At 38.8% G+C, this 19,366-nt stretch overlaps 1 protein-coding gene across 1 annotated transcript in view; it reads right to left on the reverse strand.

Moving 5' to 3' along the window:
- Positions 1-7,478: 7,478 nt before the first annotated feature.
- kif26ba (kinesin family member 26Ba) overlaps positions 7,479-19,366 on the reverse strand; it is a 234,885-nt gene continuing 222,997 nt past the window's right edge. Inside the window, exon 28 of the mRNA XM_088334902.1 lies at positions 7,479-16,482. Coding sequence (XP_088191028.1) covers positions 16,334-16,482 — 149 coding nt within the window. The 3' untranslated portion in view covers positions 7,479-16,333. The remainder of the gene's footprint in view (positions 16,483-19,366) is intronic.

Genomic DNA, 19,366 nt, shown 5'->3' on the forward strand with positions numbered 1-19,366 from the left:
ACGTCGTTCCGAGCTCCCTTATTCAAGAATACACTGGCAGAGTGAAGTTTACGTGCAGTAGCCCTGTTCCCGTCTTTATCGGACTGCTCATTTGCTTTTAGCATGAAAGTTACGTGATGTGCCTTTTCCTCTGCGCTCATATTCCACCCGGTCTAAGTTTTACCTTTTGTACTCGAGCGCCGCTGGAGGCTGTTAGAAAAATTACATAAATTGGCTGCATCACTGAATAAGCCACAGGGTTGATGGTTTTGGAAAAAAGTATATATATATATATATATATATATATATATATATATAGAATTATTAGGCAAGTTGTATTTTTGAGGATTAATTTTATTATTGAACAACAACCATGTTCTTAATAAACCCAAAAGTCTCATTAATATCAAAGCTGAATATTTTGGAAGTTGGAGTGGGGCTTTTTTAGTTTTAGCTATTTTAGGAGGATATCTGTGTGTGCAGGTGACTATTACTGTGCTTAATTATTAGGCAACTTAACAAAAAACAAATGTATACCCATTTCAATTATTTATTTTCATCAGGGAAACCAATATAACAGCTCAACATTCACAAATATACATTTCTGACATTCAAAAACAAAACAAAAACAAATCAGTGACCAATATAGCCACCTTTCTTTGCAAGGACACTCAAAAGCCTGCCATCCATGGATTCTGTCAGTGCTTTGAACTGTTCACGATCAACATTGCGTGCAGCAGCAACCACAGCCTCCCAGACACTGTTCAGAGAGGTGTACTGTTTTCCCTCCTTGTAAATCTCACATTTGATGAGGGACCACAGGTTCTCTATGGGGTTCAGATCAGGTGAACAAGGAGGCCATGTCATTAGTTTTTCTTCTTTTAGACCCTTTCTTGCCAGCCACGCTGTGGAGTACTTGGATGCGTGTGATGGAGCGTTGTCCTGCATGAAAATCATGTTTTTCTTGAAGGATGCGGACTTCTTCCTGTACCACTGCTTGAAGAAGGTGTCTTCCAGAAACTGGCAGTAGGACTGGGAGTTGAGCTTGAGTCCATCCTCAACCCGAAAAGGCCCCACAAGCTCATCTTTGATGATACCAGCCCATACCAGTACCCCACCTCCACCTTGCTGGCGTCTGAGGCGGACTGGAGCTCTTTGCCCTTTACCGATCCAGCCACGGGCCCATCCATCTGGCCCATCAAGACTCACTCTCATTTCATCAGTCCATAAAACCTTAGAAAAATCCGTCTTGAGATTTTTCTTGGCCCAGTCTTGACGTTTCAGCTTGTGTGTCTTGTTCAGTGGTGGTCGTTTTTCAGCCTTTCTTACCTTGGCCATGTCTCTGAGCATTGCACACCTTGTGCTTTTGGGCACTCCAGTGATGTTGCAGCTCTGAAATATGGCAAAACTGGTGGCAAGTGGCATCTTGGCAGCTGTACGCTTGACTTTTCTCAGTTCACGGGCAGTTATTTTGCGCCTTGGTTTTTCTACACGCTTCTTGCGACCCTGTTGACTATTTTGAATGTAACGCTTGATTGTTCGATGATCACGCTTCAGAAGCTTGGCAATTTTAAGAGTGCTGCATCCCTCTGCAAGATATCTCACTATTTTTGACTTTTCAGAGCCTGTCAAGTCCCTCTTCTGACCCATTTTGCCAAAGGAAAGGAAGTTCGCCTAATAATTATGCACACCTGATATAGGGTGTTGATGTCATTAGACCACACCCCTTCTCATTACAGAGATGCACATCACCTGATATGCTTAATTGGTAGTAGGCTTTCGAGCCTATACAGCTTGGAGTAAGACAACATGCATAAAGAGGATGATGTGGTCAAAATACTCATTTGCCTAATAATTCTGCACTCCCTGTATATATATATATATATATATATATATATATATATAGTGTATGTATGTATACATAAAGAGAGAGTTTGGACCAAGGCACCCATCAAAAATGCTCATGTTTGCAACGCACACTTCATATCAGATAAGAGAAAAAAAGTTTTTGATCGTTGCTATTGAGTTCACACTGTTATTATAGCAAAAGTATCTTGTTATTTTTTTTTAGCTTAAGACGACTGTTGGCGTGTAGCCTAAATGACATCAAGAGATCTCATCAGCTGCACCGCTTATCCTCAGTAGGGTCGCGGGGGTGCTGGAGCCCATCCCAGCAATCATCGGGCTGTGGGCAGGGGACACCCTGAACTGTTTGCCAGCCAATCGCAGGGCACACAGGGACAGACAACTCACTCGCTCATTCACATCTAGGGACAATTTGGACCGGCCAATTCACCTGAAATGCATGTTTTTGGAATGTGGGAGGAAACCGGAGTGCCCGGAGGAAACCCACGCAAGCACGGGGAGAACATACAAACTCCGCACAGGAAGTCTGGAGCTGGATTTGAACCCACGCAGGAGGTTGACTTGAACTGTGCCGCACATGCGCTAACCACTGCGCCGCCGTGCTGCCCTACACCAAGAGATGCTTCTGCTAAATAAAATTTTAAAATATGTTTAATTATTTGTGTGTCTAATGAAATACTTGGATTATGTGCTCAGCCATTGTTTGCAATGCGTGCATGTTTTCATGTTTAACCCACGCGGTGTTTACAAGGTTACCATTGGCATTTTGAAGCTAAGAAAATAAAATATGTTTCTGATATGAGAAGGAATATGGACTTGATAGCAACAATCATAAACGTTTGATGTCTATTACCTGAAATGAAGCGTGCGAGTGGCTTTGATTCTTTAGCTTTGATCATGAGTGTCCTCTGGGATCCTGTAAAACTTAAATTTGCGATCACTGAGATTTCATCTCCGATTTCGGCACACAACTGACCCGCGCAAGTATTGTTTTGCCTCCAGGCTAAGCCCCACCCACCAGATACGTCACAATGTTTACAAACAAATGTAAGGGTTCTTGTATGAATTTTTCACCCCAAAGACTTTTTGGGGGTTAATTTTATAATTCAGTGAGCCTTATAGTGTGGAAAATACAGAACGTGTGATGTCACGGGGCCAAAACTAAAAACAACTGAAGTCTCTTGTCTTATTTGTAATCTTTGAATTCCGTTGCAGTAAATCTGACTTGCGTGTGTGTGTGTGTGTGTGTATGTGTTTAAACATCTATGTTCCCTTCACCACATATCCATCACACGGACTTCCCGTGGTAATCCCTTCTATTGTGACTGAATCTGTCAATGTGTGTTAAAGTTGTCTGTGGTGGAATGTGGTCAGGATTCACACAAAACACACAGTTAGATTGTTGCCTCTCTAAAAAGGATGACAACATTTCCTCTGGGAGGGTAAAGTGTGTTTTTAAGGTTTATGAAAGGATTACAGTGACATTGTGCCTGCTCTTACAAACCAAAGGTTTTGCTTTTCTGACACTTTTTTATCTGGAACACAGAAGACTGAGCTATTTGTCAGGAGGCAATTTGCAATTCATCTGAATTTTCTGATCATTCTTGTTTATTCCAATGTTTGCTAAAATATTTTACTAGTACAGTGCCGCAAAGCAGCCACAGACCATTTACTTTTAATTAATTCACTATAAGAAAGACACAAGAGTTGTCTCACATTTTTCAAAAAGTATCTTGATCACCCTCAAGACTTTTGGAGAAACATTCTGTGGACAGATGAGTCGAAAAAAAAATTCCGCTACACCTGGCGTAAAAATGGCACAGTATTTGACAAAAATAACCTCATGCCAACAGAAAAGAATGGTTGTGGCAGTACGATTGTCAGGGGCTGTTGTGAAAGATTCATAACAAATTATCATAAACATTTGATTTCTGTTATTGCTGCCAAAGGTGGCCTTAATAAATTGAACTTACCTGTCAAAACTGTATTTTGTATTTACTTGTGTTGTTTCTGTGTGATATTAAAATTGGTTTGATTATCTGAAACCTTATGTGAGTGAGAGATCTGCAAACACAGAAATCAAGAAGGGGGAAAATACTTTTTCACTGCACTGTAGCTGTACTCACTATTAAGAAGAAATTGATTAAAAAGTATGTGGTTGGCATTTATTCTTTTTTCATTTGCACCAATTTTTAGAATGATGTACAGTAACATACAAGCTTAAGGGAATTTAAATTAGAAATTGTTAATTTACTTCAAACTTGTGGAGTAAACTTCTGACACTCACGATAAAATTTATAAATTGGGAATTAAGCATTTGATGGATTTGCTACCAGAGGAATTGAAAATAATGAGAAGGCCTGTCCTACAAACCATTTCTATCTGGCTGTTTTGGACTCATGGGACAAATGAAGGGGATTGTGCTCAGCCCCCTTATATTATTATATTCCCAAAACGATTTTTTTTGTCAATTAAGCACAGCAAATGTAGTGTTCCCGCAAATGTTCAGATATGTTGCAAAATATTCCACATACTTGAGAAAATTAGTCCCAAAGTTGACACATCTGGTTTGTTTCGTCTCGAGCTGTTATGTCGTTGAAGAACACATTAAAAATGGCAAATCCCATTAACACAATAGGTGAGGCAGCTCTGAAACAGCAGTGATTGTAGTAAATAAGGATTGCAAACTGCTAATTTCTGCTTGGAAGTAGGCGATTGTAGGTTTTTGTTTGTGTTAGCTCCAGTTTTACCGTGTCCCTTGGTTTATACCCGGCCAGCTTTGCGTTTATCGCCATAGCTGTTGCTGCATTTTGTTGTTGGTTCCCGGTTAGCCTGGCTGCTTACTGCGTGTTTTTTTTGGGTGGCCAGCCTTGCGTTTTTCTGCCAAAGGTGCGACTGCCTTTTATTATTGGTCCCAGTTAGCCCCCCGTTGGCAGCTCTCCTTGTGTTTTTTTTTTTTTTTTGCCATTTAGCCTCTTTTTGGCTGTTCGCCCTCTGTTGTTCCATTCACCTGCGACACAAGGCCTAGCAAAACTACTAAAACTTCTGTAAAACACCAATAACTTTTCTGACTCAAAAACATTTAAAATAATTTGGCGACTGGCTTGATAGGGTGCTGGTGTTCCTCCAATGCATATTGTGGATTATGGCTTTTTGTTTCTGTTTTTTGCCACGTGTGTAGCAGTTGGTTAACCCACCCATTGGCAGCTTTCTGTGTATTTTTTGCCAGTTATCCTCCTTTTAGCTGCCTGCCTTTTTTGTACCGTTACTGCATCCACTTACTACACAATGCCCAGCAAAACTACAAAAACTTTCCCTCGATAACCCTCAATAACTTCTTTGACTGATTAACACTGAAAAAATATGGCGACTGGCTTACTTGGGTTCCGGGGGTTCCTCTGATGACGTCACAGATGAGGATGGCAATGGCAAGACATGCTGTTTTCAAAATGCATTATCTCATAAAGTAATTGGAATGTACTGATTTTATGAAAATAAAAAAACTACTATTTCCTCACATTTGGCCCGTTTAATAATTTGGAAATATATTTAAATATTAAAGATGCAGAAGATGTTTATTTACTGATCGTCATTATGCATCAAGTGACACTTGTCAGTGTAGGAATGTGTTGCCATGGTTGATAAAAATGACGGACGAGCTGATGGGAGTGTTGGCTGGCATTATTGAGATCCTGCTTCAGTGCTTGGATGCTAACTTGGCCGAGCGCCTTGCCTAACGGATAACCACAATTGAGAACACCTTGAACAAACTGAAAGTCCACATGTTCAACAAGATCAGTCTTCAAGATCAAAAGGGTCAAGAGTGACTGACAAACCGGCTTACCAGGTTAATCAAATGCTGATTAACTCTTTTTTTTTATTATACTTTCGGTACCAAAAGTTGATACTGTGAGTGAGATGAAGAAGAAATTGCAAATCAAGGGGTAGACAAAGTGAAAAAATGATATCTGTGTATGAGAGGTGGTTATAGTAGCCAAAATGTTACTCAATTACTGTTACTTTAGAATAATGGTGGGGCTCCTGGGCAGAAAAGCTGGCTCTCACACAGTAGACACGGAAGAAAACCGACAAAGAGGGAATGGGCGTATTTTCTTAATTAACGGGTTCGATTAAGCCTAACACAGCGTAGTGAAAGTACCGTTTCTGCCGGATATCCATCCCTTCATTATGTTCCGCTTATCCGGGGTCAGGGGGTTGAAGCCTCAGCAGGGAAGCCTATACCTCTCTATCTCCAGCCACTTCGTCAAGCTCATCTGACGGAATCCCGAGGCGTTCCTGGGCCAGTCTGAAGACATAATAGTCACAGGGTCGTCCCCGGGACCTCCTTCCAGTGGCACATGACCTGAACACCACCGGAGTGAGGCATCCTCATCAGATGCCTGAGCCACCTTGCACGAAATACAAAGGAAAAAAGTTACAAGAATTTCCAAATCCAACCACTTGAGGGCTGAGTGCTCGCGACAGCTCACTGCCAGAGTTAGCATACCGTATTTTCCGCACTATAAGGCGCACCTTCAATGAATGATATATTTTTAAACTTTTTCCATACATAAGGCGCACCCCTTTATAAGGCGCTATAAGTGCATGCTGGTTTAAGATCAGGTAATTGTGCAATTTTGTAATTGTAATCCTGTGCAGTCCTTCGAGACATTTTTGTGATTAAGGGCGTCATAAATAAATGTGACTTAACTTGACTTTGCTACAGTAGAGGATGTAGTTACGTTATGCAACCGTTAGATGGTGCCGTGCTAACAAAACAGTCAGATAGGTCAGTCAAACTTTATTAACAGATAACAAACAAGCTTTCCACTACTCCATTCACTCCCAAAATGAAACGTCTGATACTGTGATGGTAAATTAAACGTTAGTGCAATCGCAATATATTGACACTTGTAATGTGCAAAAACAACAAGTGCAAAACAATAACAGTAAAGCAATAACACTATAACTGTAAAATGTAAAACGTTGTAGTGGGTTTTACATAATTCACCCATGGAACCATTGTTCAGTTAGCGAGTTCCTAGGGGGACTCTTAATTCTGCCGGCTCGAGCCACTCTCGTGTTCGATTCATTAATGTTGAACTCTCTCGCTGCTGCTCTATTCCCGTGTTCTACTGCGTGACTGATCGCCTTGAGTTTAAACTCTGCGTTGTAAGCGTGTCTCTTAATAGGAGCCATTTCAGGGTCTTTATACAGACGCACAAATAAAAGAGAATCGACATTTGTTTAATATTTCCCAGTATGCACAGCGCACTTCTTCTACGCGAAAAATGGAGTCGGTGGCTGCTTACCATAAATTGCGAGACCTTGTAATTCAATATTGATCCATATATAAGGCGCACCGGATTATAAGGTGCATAGTAAGCTTTTTTAAAAAAAAAAACTGATTTTATGTGCGCCTTATAGTGCGGAAAATACGGTAATTATAAACTGGTAATGACATAGTAGGAACTTAGTAATAACATGTTATTTTATAAATCCATATTAAACTGGTAACACTTTGCACTAAACTGTAACTAAAAAGTAGCTTTAAGCTTAAGAAAGGTCAGTGAATTTCTTTTAGAGTGAAGCAAACACACCTCAGATTTGTCAAATACATTCCTTTATTTACATTCGGCCATTTTATTCATCAAATGAGAGTTCCAACTTCAAATCATGCATGTAGGATATCACATTAGACACACATATGAACAATCACACTGAGCGCCCGTTATGACATTGTTGACTTATATGGTCAGCAGATTGGCACTTAACGTCTGAAAAAAAAAAAAGACTTGTACAAATAAAAGTTAATGTTTTCTTGTTTTGGAAATTAATGGGTAATCCAATTTAATATTCACTTACATCAGATTTGTCCATTAACAATCCTGACTGTCCTCTACTAGATCATTATTTCTCAACTGGTGGGTCGCAACCCATGTTTGGGACCTTTTTTCTGTGGGTTGCAGGCCTTTGCCTTGGCAAGCTTAATGCTAATAAAAAAGAGTGTAGATTACACTCCTCAACAGTAGATGGCGATAATGCCTTGCTCGATCTCTTATTCTTGTTCAGTCAGTTGGTGCAATCCCAATTGTGTTTGAGAAGGAACAGATCTTATTTTATTGTGATTTAGTTTGTTTTATTTCCTCCCAAGAAGGTTATTGATAAGGGAACCGAAAATTGGAAAACAGTGATAACAATCGAGTCGAAGGAAACGATTGTGAAATACAAAAACGGTGTCTGCCATTAAAGCCCTGCTTGAAGGTACAGTAAATGTTTTTTTTTTTTTTAACCACCGTAATAATCATTAATATCTACTGTATTAACATAAATAAATTTGTTGCTTGGGTTCACATTTGAGTACATATTTCTTTTCGTATGTGATGTTTTTTGCCGTTTCACTCGGTCACTTATATACGATGTGGACTTTATTTCGAGTATGGTATTTGAAGTCGTTTTGGTTTTGTTGGTTATTTTGTTTTTTTGAGAAAAAAAGGAGAACGTGTTCTATCTCTGTTTTAAACTACACAATCCTTTCATTCCATAAAGTAGAATTCGATTCTTGGTTTGGGGTTGCATCTTGTCATCATGGTAGAATGGTGCGTTCTCTGGTCAGACCAGTTGACAAGACTGCTCTAGATAACGGTTTCAAATATTCAAAAATTATAGAATGCATTTTCAACTTTTTCATTTTAGGCATCAAAAATCCTCATGTCAAAATGTGCTAAAAGATACGTGTTCACGGTTAAGTCTCAGTTTTTCTGTATCCTGGGCATATTTTTACAAGAAATCACACAAAAAAATGTGAAAACATCATGTTTAAAGACAGTCAAAAATTTCTTTCCATATTTCTTTTTATTTCATTCTTAAAGAAGCAGTGTGTATTATTTGCCCAATAGATGTTGCTGATTGTGTAGTACAACCAAAAACGAGTGCTCAAAAGCACAAGGAAGAGTATCCAGACGCTCAAAATGACCAAACCGCATCATTTCGTCTCAATTTTCTGCACAGCCTTTTGCAAGGATTTTGTCTTTTGGGGGTACCCGTAGCAGCAAGATGGCAGACATGTCAGCTCCCTCCTGGTGAAGCTCATGATATGTAAAGTTAATGCAAATTTCTTGACATACAAGTATTAAAAAAAATGCACGTTTACCATATTTATTTGTGTATTTCGCTCACTCGTGTATAACAAGCACTCCTAATTTTTTATTTAAAATCTGTATAAAAATGTCTTTTCTTTTATCTCCGTTCAACCTAAGCATTGTAAGTGACAAACGTTGTATATACGCAGCTACTATTTATCTAATCTCATTCAACATCCGATTTATCATTAGATACACCAAAGAGACCTTTACCGCATCGTATGTTTTGGTTTTCATTCATATGACTCGGCCGAGTCATACCTAAGACTTCTAACATTGGTAAAAATGGCGGCGCCCTCTGTTGGCTGCGGCTGCATCGGCTCGCTACAACGGGTCAGGTGTATCGACATTTCGTTCTGTGTACATTGTTACAAAGTATGACAATACAAAGGAAATTATTATTATTATTATTATGTGTAAACCACCTAAAAAGCGAGTGACATATAAATTAAAAACATCATAGCAAGTGCTGATAGCCAGTCTTTCATCATTGCTTACTGCGGTCAGAACACACACGCCATCCTAGACAACAGGCAGAAGCTGCCATTTTTATATCAATCTTTACCAAACATTGCTTGGAGTTGGAAAACCAAATATTTCTTTTTCTTTTTTGACTTGCCGGTTACGGTGGGATTTAAAAAGAAGGAAAAGTCCCAAACTGGACAAGCTTTGATGAGTTTTGTTTTCATTTATCTTTGTAACTATAATTTTTTGTAACTAATTACGATATTACACTACCCAAACGTTGTTATGTTTTTGGTTAAAACAATGCTTGTTAAGTATTTTTGCTTAAAATGTATATAAAAACAAACCTTGTGAATATATTGGGTTTTTTTTTCAAATTGCTGCTGCAAAATGTTATTGCACTTATTTCCATTGCCCTATTTCTCTATTGTTACAATGCACTATTCTTCTTCATTGCATTATTATTGTTATAACTAAGGCAAGTTTTTCTAAGCACTATGTTGTAACTATTACTACTTTTTGCTTTTTCATCCTGATAGTCTTTTATCATTTTTCTCTTCAAAATTACATGTTTTACCCTGAGTGCCATGTCTAATCTTGTTGCATAACAATGTTTCACAACGTTGATGTCAATGACATCGAAGACAATTCTAATTCTATTATTGTTTTTCCCCCTATGAATGAAGATTTTATCGCTAAGGGGCACTAAGTAATACACACTGTCCCTTTACACTGGAATATTGTTACGTTTACCTTTGGTAGTACTGCACTTAAAGTAGTTACCTTTATCATATAATATTCAGAAGGAAAAAAAAATCTCCATCACCGCACCAGGAATATGGCCAGTTTAGGAATATTTTTGGGGTTTTACATCTCATTCAGTATATTTCATGTGTTTGGCAAAGTATTTACAGATTCATGTCTCATTTTTACTCTCTTAAATGCATAGTAAAATATGATAAGGCTTAAATAAATACACATAAAAGCAGAAATAAATAGACTTTGATCCAAAACAAGAAAGGAAATGCGAACCATTCCAATGTTATATAAACACATCTGCAGGCTGGTTGATCAAACATACTCGAGTATTTCACAGTCCCGTTTCATTCTTTCTGCCCGCCACCAAAAGGTCCAAAACTGCACACACTTTATTTCCTGCTTAAGTATTTTTAAGCCCATTTCCGATTTGGCATACGTAGTACACTGTGGAACAAATCGCCTCAGGAATATGAGAGATGCGACCTACCAAAGATGCTAAAGCAGGGGTGGGCAAACTCCAGCCTATGGGCCACAACTGGCCAGTCAGGCTTTTCAATCAGGACCACTGAGCTAAAAGATTTTATTAGAAAAAATTGGACCGAAAAAAAAAAGTTTTGGTGCCAGTCTTGTCCCCAGTGTGCCTTTCTCTCCCAATAAGCAGGTATGTGGCGTGCATGGCTGTCTCCCTAATGGTGTGTGAGTGTGTGTGTGAAAGGGTAAGTGTGAAGTACATTGTAAAGTGCTTTAAAAGGTCTTTATTGACTTGGAGTCCATTTAACATTTGTGGCCCCATCCATAAGAATATTTTTTTCCCACATTGCATACGTTCAAATTAGGGCTGCAACTAAAGATTATTGTAATAATCGCTACAACTTTTTTTTTTTTCATTTAATCGATGACTCGGATTTTTAAAAATCACCTTTTGCGTTACTCCTCTATTCAAATATTGACATTTTTGGACAGATAGAAAATTAGTGAATAAAACAACAGAATGCTCTGTCGTATAAAACAATGAGAGTGTCAAAGTGGTTGACTTAAAAGGACAATGTGTAATATTTAGTGCCTCCTAGTGTTACAAAAAACTAATGAAGTAAAAAAAAACTATGATATTAATATTAAGCAAAAATACATGAACTATTATACCTAATGTTAATTTTTATACAACAAAAAAAATCATAGGTCGGGGAATTTGTATTCTTTTTACATAGTGGAATCCCTACCTGCAAGACACCGCCATGTTTGTTTTGCATCTTACTGCTACGCTGTGCTCTTGGCACTGGTTTTCGTTCGCATTAGACAAGTGTCATTTAATAGTCAAATATTACACAGTGGGGCTTTAATCATAAACACAATATTAAATGTTTTCTATTCACCTGCAAATACTTTTTTATATATATATAACTAGTCTTGAGGTGGCCTCTGCTGCACCAAACTGCTACTACAGGCATTTCCCCTCAACTTCGCTCTTATTTGCATTGAGTGAACGTGCTCAGTGGTGCATAAATCGCAGGACACAACAAATTGATGAAATTCAGATCCAACTCTTATAACAATTGATTTTTATCGATTTTTTGTTACAGCCCTAACGTAAATCATGTAAATGGAACATTTTTAAATGTGCATTTTTCTATGTTTGCGTTTTTCTGAATGAGATATTTTTGTTTATTTGTCAAGATCCTTATTCAAAATGTCATGCAAAATAAAACACTTTTGCTTTGAGATTTTTAAATGCATATTGCCAAATTTAGTGCTTAAGATATACATTACCAGTATCCATGATAATAAAAACATGTGAAAACAATCTAAATTAAGATGAAAAATGCAAGTATATTACTTTGTTTGTGAATGTTTGAAAATGAATTTGATCAAATAAATCTATTCATTGATAAATATTAATTCCCCTCATGCAATGCAAAGCAATCAGATCGAGACTGTATTGGCAGACACACACACAAAAAAAAATCGATCATTTTTTTCCCCCTCCTGGTCAAACCCATGCCAATTCTTTTCACCCAATCTGGTCCACCACCTGAAGTTTGCCCACCACTGTGCTAAAGTAATCAAGTTTTTCCCTCTCTTTAATGGTTATTTCTGACACAAACCACTCTGATAAATTTATATCTGTACAAACATTTAGAGCATAAACATCCCAAGCACGATAGAGGATATAAAATCAAGTAAAAGACATGGAACCCAGCAGAGATCAATGCCCAACTTTAATCCTCTTATTTATATATTCATATATTCATTTTCTCATCAGATTCTCTTTTTTGCAACTCATCTACGTTGCTGTATATAACATTTTGTTTTGGCTGTAATTCCTTCGCATTCTGCATTTCTAGACTAAAATCTTTGTCCCGGTGATAATATACAGTGCCTTTCAAAAGTATTGCCTTGCTTTATGTTTAGGGTCGTTTTCCTGTTGGAAGATAAAACAGTCCTCCATTCTCGGTTTTCGTGCGGACTCCAACAGATTTTCTGCCAGAATCACCCTGTTTTTGGCTTCATCCATTTTCACATCAACTCCAACTATCCTAGTTTCTTCTGAAAAAAAGTAACCCCAGAGCATAATGCTACCACCACCATGTTTGACAGTGGATGTGCGTTATGTGCAGTGTTACTCTTACGCCAAATGTAAAGCTTTGCATTTGTACTAAAAAGTCCAATTTTGGTTTCATCTGACAAGAGCACCTTCTTCCACGTTATTTGTGTCTCTAATGGGGCATCTTGCGAACACCAAATGGGCATTGTTATGGTATTATTTCAAAGAGGGCTGAGATGGACTCCAGCTCCCCCTGTGACCCTATTGAGGAAAAGTGGAGCAGAAAATGGATGAAAATAATTTGGTTACCTAACTATTGTGTCTCTCATGATGTTGAATCTTAGAAAATATACAGTATTTATTTTCTTAGCTTTAGTATCAAAGCTGGAAATATAGAAATTTGACAAAAAGTTCCTGGGGGAGGCAATACTTTCACTAGGCACTCCACAAGACATTTTTCAATTAAACCCAAGCTCTATTTTCCATGACTAATAGCTCCTTTACGGCTTACTCCAATTGACGGCCTCTGAGGCGTTCACCAAATGTGAAATTTATGTCTGTGTGAAATCTTCATTAGCCTATCTGTGACAAATACGAAGAGAAAACCGTCATCTGGATTCAAACGCAGAAACCAAGAAGAAGAAATAATCTCCCCCAAGAGCAAGAAGAATGTGGCGATAATCTCTACGAGGTCCCATTGCCTTTGGTTATTAGAAAAACACGCACATCAACAATTTATCGAGTTTCTTTACAAAAAGCGAACACGGATACAAATAACAGACAAGCATCGACCGACGGATGCTCTGCGGAAAAAATTGTCCCAAGCTGCTTTGCGGACACGACAATGCAATCACATCCTCACGACATCAGTGAGCAGCCGAGGAACGTTTGAGAGTAGAAAGTCGAGTTTGAAACGACACAAACATCAACCAGATTTTTTTGGACGGTTTCATCACATATTTGGTCCCGTTTTATAAATAACCTGATTCCGTTCATTTTTTTCCAGTTTATTTCTAGCTGCTAAATTAAGGTTTTGTCTTCCTTGAGCAGGGTTCAAGTAAGGGCATGATCGAGCTTGATGGGATAGCGTAAAACAAACCAACCCATTTTGTTTTAACACATGATGTTGCCTTTAAATACAAGTGACCCCACCAGATTTTTTAGGTGTTTTTTAACTCATTCAGTGCAATAACATATCAATATTGTCCCTGAGTGCCAAAACGTTTCGGTTTGATTTAATTTAGAAAAACTATTCTAAAGGCTCTGGAGATGCTCACAAGTAAGTAGCAAGCCCCTGAGAATGAGTTCAGTATGCTAAATCACCACTAGATGGCAGGAATGGCATTAGTCCGATCTTTGTCCACACATTGAGGAGCCCCACTTTTTCGTGTTATTTTGCTTCCTCTATCCAGCGATTGAGAGTGTGTGGGCGGCCCCCAATTGACCGAAATCATGTTATCACGTCACCGGAAACAGCTGATGCTAAAAGTTCTTGCAAAGATCAGGCATCATTCATCAATTCAGTGTTGTTGCAATAAAACGTTATCATTAAAGCAAAGTGCCCTTGTGTTAATGGAAACCATTGTTTAGATGGTAATGGCTAAAAATATACTTCTTTCTAAGAAAAGATTAGGGTTCAAGCTTTCTTTTGATATGTCCTATGTGTATATGGCTACAGAACTAACTTCTCTGTAGGCCTTCAAAAATGAGTCAAAATTACAAAAGTTGGCTGGCACCTGCACTTTCCATCTGAGAGAAACGTCTGGCATTGAATGAGTTAGGAACATGTTTTTCCCTTTTTCCTTTAATGATAACAGCACATTTACATGTGAGCCTTGCACAGTGAAAATATAGTTCTGTACAGAGACATCCACATAATTTTACTTATAAACTCATGAGCAAGTTAGGTGCATTTATGTTTATATGGTGAGGCACAGCTGAGTTTTACTTATAAGTGAACCTACCGGTATATCTTATTCATCATTTGATTGGCAAAGCAAATAAGCAATCTATAAACTGTACCATAGGAAAAAATATGTTATTGTCTCACCTTAACTTATGAATGAAAGTCTATGCGCAGCTCCTTTTGAATAAAAGCATCCATAAAAGCATAGTTTGGGGCTGGGATGAGCGCCAAATCAAAATCTGTGGTCTCACTATCGCCCTCTGCCATGAGGTTAGAGACCTCTGTGCCTCACACTGCATCCACAGACGCTCAGCACAGTAATACTTTACATTTTAATTGTATTAATAATATCAGAAATGTGAATATTCTGGTATTTTAAAAGAGAAAATCCAAAGTTGAAAAGATAAATGAGAAAAATAACGCTGAATAAACGTAACCATTTAATATATTTTTAATGTTTCACTTCCGTGCCTCCCCTAAATGCACATTACTGCTAACACATAATGGTAAATGCAAAAAGGCCAATTTATGGCCTCAACTGGTAGTGCTCAAGTATTACATTTTGAGTTACAAATTACTACATAAACTCCCCACAAACACCCTTTACTGGTAATATGACAAGACTAATTTTTTCATTTTAACTGTTAACGTTGCAAATATTGCAGAAACAGAGTGCCTCACAAATCAGCAAAAAGGATATCATAGTACACACACTGTTTACTTAGACTTTATTAAGTGGAAAAATATGTACACTAAGTACTACTTTATTTCGTACTACCTTATTTTGTACTTTTTGGGTTGGATATGAAAACAGATTCGTTGTTTCCACTCATTTCTCTAAGATAAGTGGATTTGAAAAATAAATACCTTACCTGTTAACGACTATACCAACCTAAGATCACCTGATCTCGGGAAGCTAAGCAGGGTCAGGCCTGGTTAGTACTTGGATGGAAGACCACTTTGTAATAGTTAACTTAGCGCACGCACTGCTGCCACAGCACTGACTGTACCCCTCGATACGGTTGGTGTAAATGATTTTCCCTCCCGGGACTAAATAAATTGTATTATTATATTTTGAAGTTGTGAAGTCAATTACTATCCGAAGACAACACCGTTTCCCAGCTCCCTATTTGAACCCTGCACAAAGGATTTTTGATTGTAAATGGAAACTGTGACAGACTTTACGTCCCATTATTAGATGGCGAGGAACCCATCACAGACACATTGCTATTGTTTAACTTCTGTATACTAGCACCATATTCTATGTAGACAAAGCCAAGGGGTGTTTGTGTGGTTGAAATGTTAACAAGGCACTTTTTTCTCCTCCTGTTTATTCGTCCGTCTGACTGACTGGTCTTTGTTAATAACTGCCCGATAGGGCATGCTGTGGGCCCCAGTTTCTTGTTTTGGAAAAGGCCGTAAGATTCTGTGTGGCCAGAAAGCTTCCTCGTAAACTGACTGTTCAGCTGTTCCGTGCCTCCAGATGAAACAGACACCATCTCCCCAATGTCCGGTTAGATATCTGGGGCCATCTAATTGATTCATCCGTCACCTGTCCTGTTTACCCACAAGCAAAGAAGAACCGCTTTGAAAAGGATCATTGGCTCAATCCATCGCCAGAAGCCCAAATGAGAAACGTTTATTTGGAAGATTTTTCCATATTGACAGTTACGTCTACCGATGTCTGGATGAGACGTCGAAGCACGTGATCATCATGAGGTGAGCTTTGCAGAAGTTGACCCGATTCTCTAGTTTGTACGTCACCGACTCCAGAGCTTGTAGATACTCCAGAGAATCCACCTCATATACTTGCTGCAACTCAACTGCATGAAAGAAGAGAAGAACATCATGAAAGCGAAGTAGTTATGGTGCAAGGATCTCCAACCTGGTGCTTGCGGGCACCAGGGTGCCCCTCAGTACAGCTGAGGTGACTTGTTATGAAAATAGGCTACCAGTGCTGGGTCTTTGTGATTTTCTAGTAAAATGTTTTTTTAGTCGTTGACTAAGTCTATTTAATCCTCCTTCCAATAATTACCTGGTAATAACATAGTAACCACATAGTAATTTAATAAATACATAGTTGGAACCCATCCCGGCTATCTTCAGGCAGGGGGCAGAGGACACGCTGGACTGGTTGCCAGTCAGTCACAGGGCACAAAGAGTCATACATCACAATTGCTTATTCACACCTAGGGACAATTTGGACCGGCCAATTAACCAGACATGCATGTTTTTGAAATGTGGGAGGAAACGAGTGCCCGGAGGAAACCCACGCAAGCACGGGGAGAACATGCAAGCTCTGCAAAGGAAGGCTGGTAGCTGGATTTGAACTCATGACCTCAGAACTGTGACGCGGATGCGCTTACCACTCAGCAGCTGTGACCCCCACCCACCCTGCATACACACACACATACAAAAATAAACAGCCCTCCATAACCTGCCTCTGTAATAGCATTTACTGTGTGTTGTCTGCTGTAGAACACAATGCAGAATGAAGATTTACTATCGAAAATGCAAAAAGTAGGAGGCTGTTACATTTTTGGGGCTCAAGACAATTTTTTGGGGGGGGTCCAATATGGCTCTTGCAACATTTTGGGATGCAGGCCCTCGGTCTTTGAATTGGACACACCATTTTTATTTTAAATTCGTCATGTAGTATTAATGGGGACAAAACAATGATTGCTTGATATTAGTGTGGACACGTTCCCTCCGTCCATGCCAAAACTACACCCTCGATTTGCTTTACTATCAGTAGAAGCTCCAGTTTATGTTTTCTTTTCAACCATTTGATATTTTTAATGAGGTTCTAATGCACTGTAACGTCCCTTTTGATTTGATCGCGCTGTTCTGGCTAAGTCAGATCACGTTTTTGTATCTTCTTTGTCGCTCAAAATAATGCAGCACATCCAGTTGGCGAACCATGATATTGTTGCCCTCGCTGTAACCCTCAAGCAAGGGCATCTGGAGAAGCATTCATCACGCTTCTCTGCCCAAGGGATTCTAATCAAGCTTCCCTATTGAGTTGTTATCCTTGATGTCGGCTATCTAGGATGCTGATGCTTTTAATCTTATTTAATGATCGTACGTACATCACAATGTACTTTTTCTATGCACCACTATCTTAGAAATGTATTCTGCATTATGACTATTTCATATATACATTTGCTGTCACATTATCTATGTGACACTGGTACATCAAAGCCTTCTCGGCTGGCCAAAGAATATCTGTTTCATCTCATGTTAATCACATTTTGATCATGAATACATGTCAAATAATTCCAAATTGTTTGTGAGCTTGGGGATACAACCCACAGCAGATATGGATGGAAAGTAGGCAGCTTACCAGTTGAGCTACCAGTGATGATGAATGCTTGGAAGACTCCAGCTCCAGCCAAAACCCTAACCCTTTCTCCAGAATAAAACCGTAACCCTCGCTCCAACCAAAACCATAACTTTAGGTTGAACCAAAACCCTAACTTTGATACTAACCAAGTAAAACTAGAATTACTAGTGAGTTGATACAACAATTATGCCTGCGGATATCAGGCAGTTGAACTACCAGTAAAAAAGAAATAAAACCGTAACTTTAGCTCCAACCAAAACACTGGAATATGTACTGCTTCAGCAGTTGAGCTACCAGTGTTCAACAGCTCAATCCCAGTTACAGCAAAACCCCTAACCCTAACGCCAACTAAAACCTGAAACATAAACTTTGCTCCAAACTTGTTCCTGTGTGGAAGACAGGCATTTTACCAATTGATATACCAGTGATTTCCCTAATGATCTGATCACCTTACACAACCCTATCCCTCGCTCCAACTAACACTCTAAATATCACTTACCAACTAACAATGGCTCCACACTTAAACACAACAAAACCCCTAAATCCAATTAAAACCTGAATCCTAGCTTCATCCATAAACTTAAACTAAGCTCCAACCAAAATCCTAACCCAACCAAAACCTTAATCCCAAATTTATACTGGCTTGACTGCGGATTAACCCACTAGCTTGCAAGAGTGGTACAGGCATCTTAACAGTAGAGCTACCGGTACGTCATCTGATTCCAAACCAAAATTTTAACCCAAACCCTAGCTCCAATCAAAACCATAACCAGTTGAGTTACCAAAACTGTGTCTGACTCAAACCAAAACTCGTACCCTAATTCCAACCAACACGATAACCTCAGTTAACGGTGAAATCCTAACTCCAACACTAAGCCACTAAACATGGCTCCAAAACAACAACCTAACCCTAGAATTTTTCCTGGCTTCACTGCGGATTAAACGCACAACCCTGTGCAGAAATCAGGTTTCTTACCAGTTGAGGTAGCAACAGGTGTGCTTGCTTAGAAGCCTACCACTCTCTCCAACAAAAAACATAATCCTAACCCTAGGTCCAACACAAAAGTAACCAAGCTGACCCCCTGATTTAAGTATTTTAATTTATAGTTAAGCCTAAATAAGAGTTCATGCTGGAGTCAGAATATTTAATTGAGGAGAAATTCAGCTATCTGGTACTCTGTGCTTGTAATGCCTTCATTGTCCTGGACATGTTTTATTTAGAAATGAATATTATTCCTGCATTCAGCTTTTTAATGATGCATTTGTGCGAGTGCTAAATCACTTTACAGCATTCAAAACAGAGACAACTAAAAATGTAATGCTTGGAAGTAACTGACATGGAATGGTTACAAAAGATGCCGTAA

The sequence above is a fragment of the Urocampus carinirostris genome, chromosome 4 (assembly GCF_059441175.1).
Source record: "Urocampus carinirostris isolate Australia breed hairy pipefish chromosome 4, RoL_Ucar_1.0, whole genome shotgun sequence".
NCBI lineage: Eukaryota > Metazoa > Chordata > Actinopteri > Syngnathiformes > Syngnathidae > Urocampus > Urocampus carinirostris.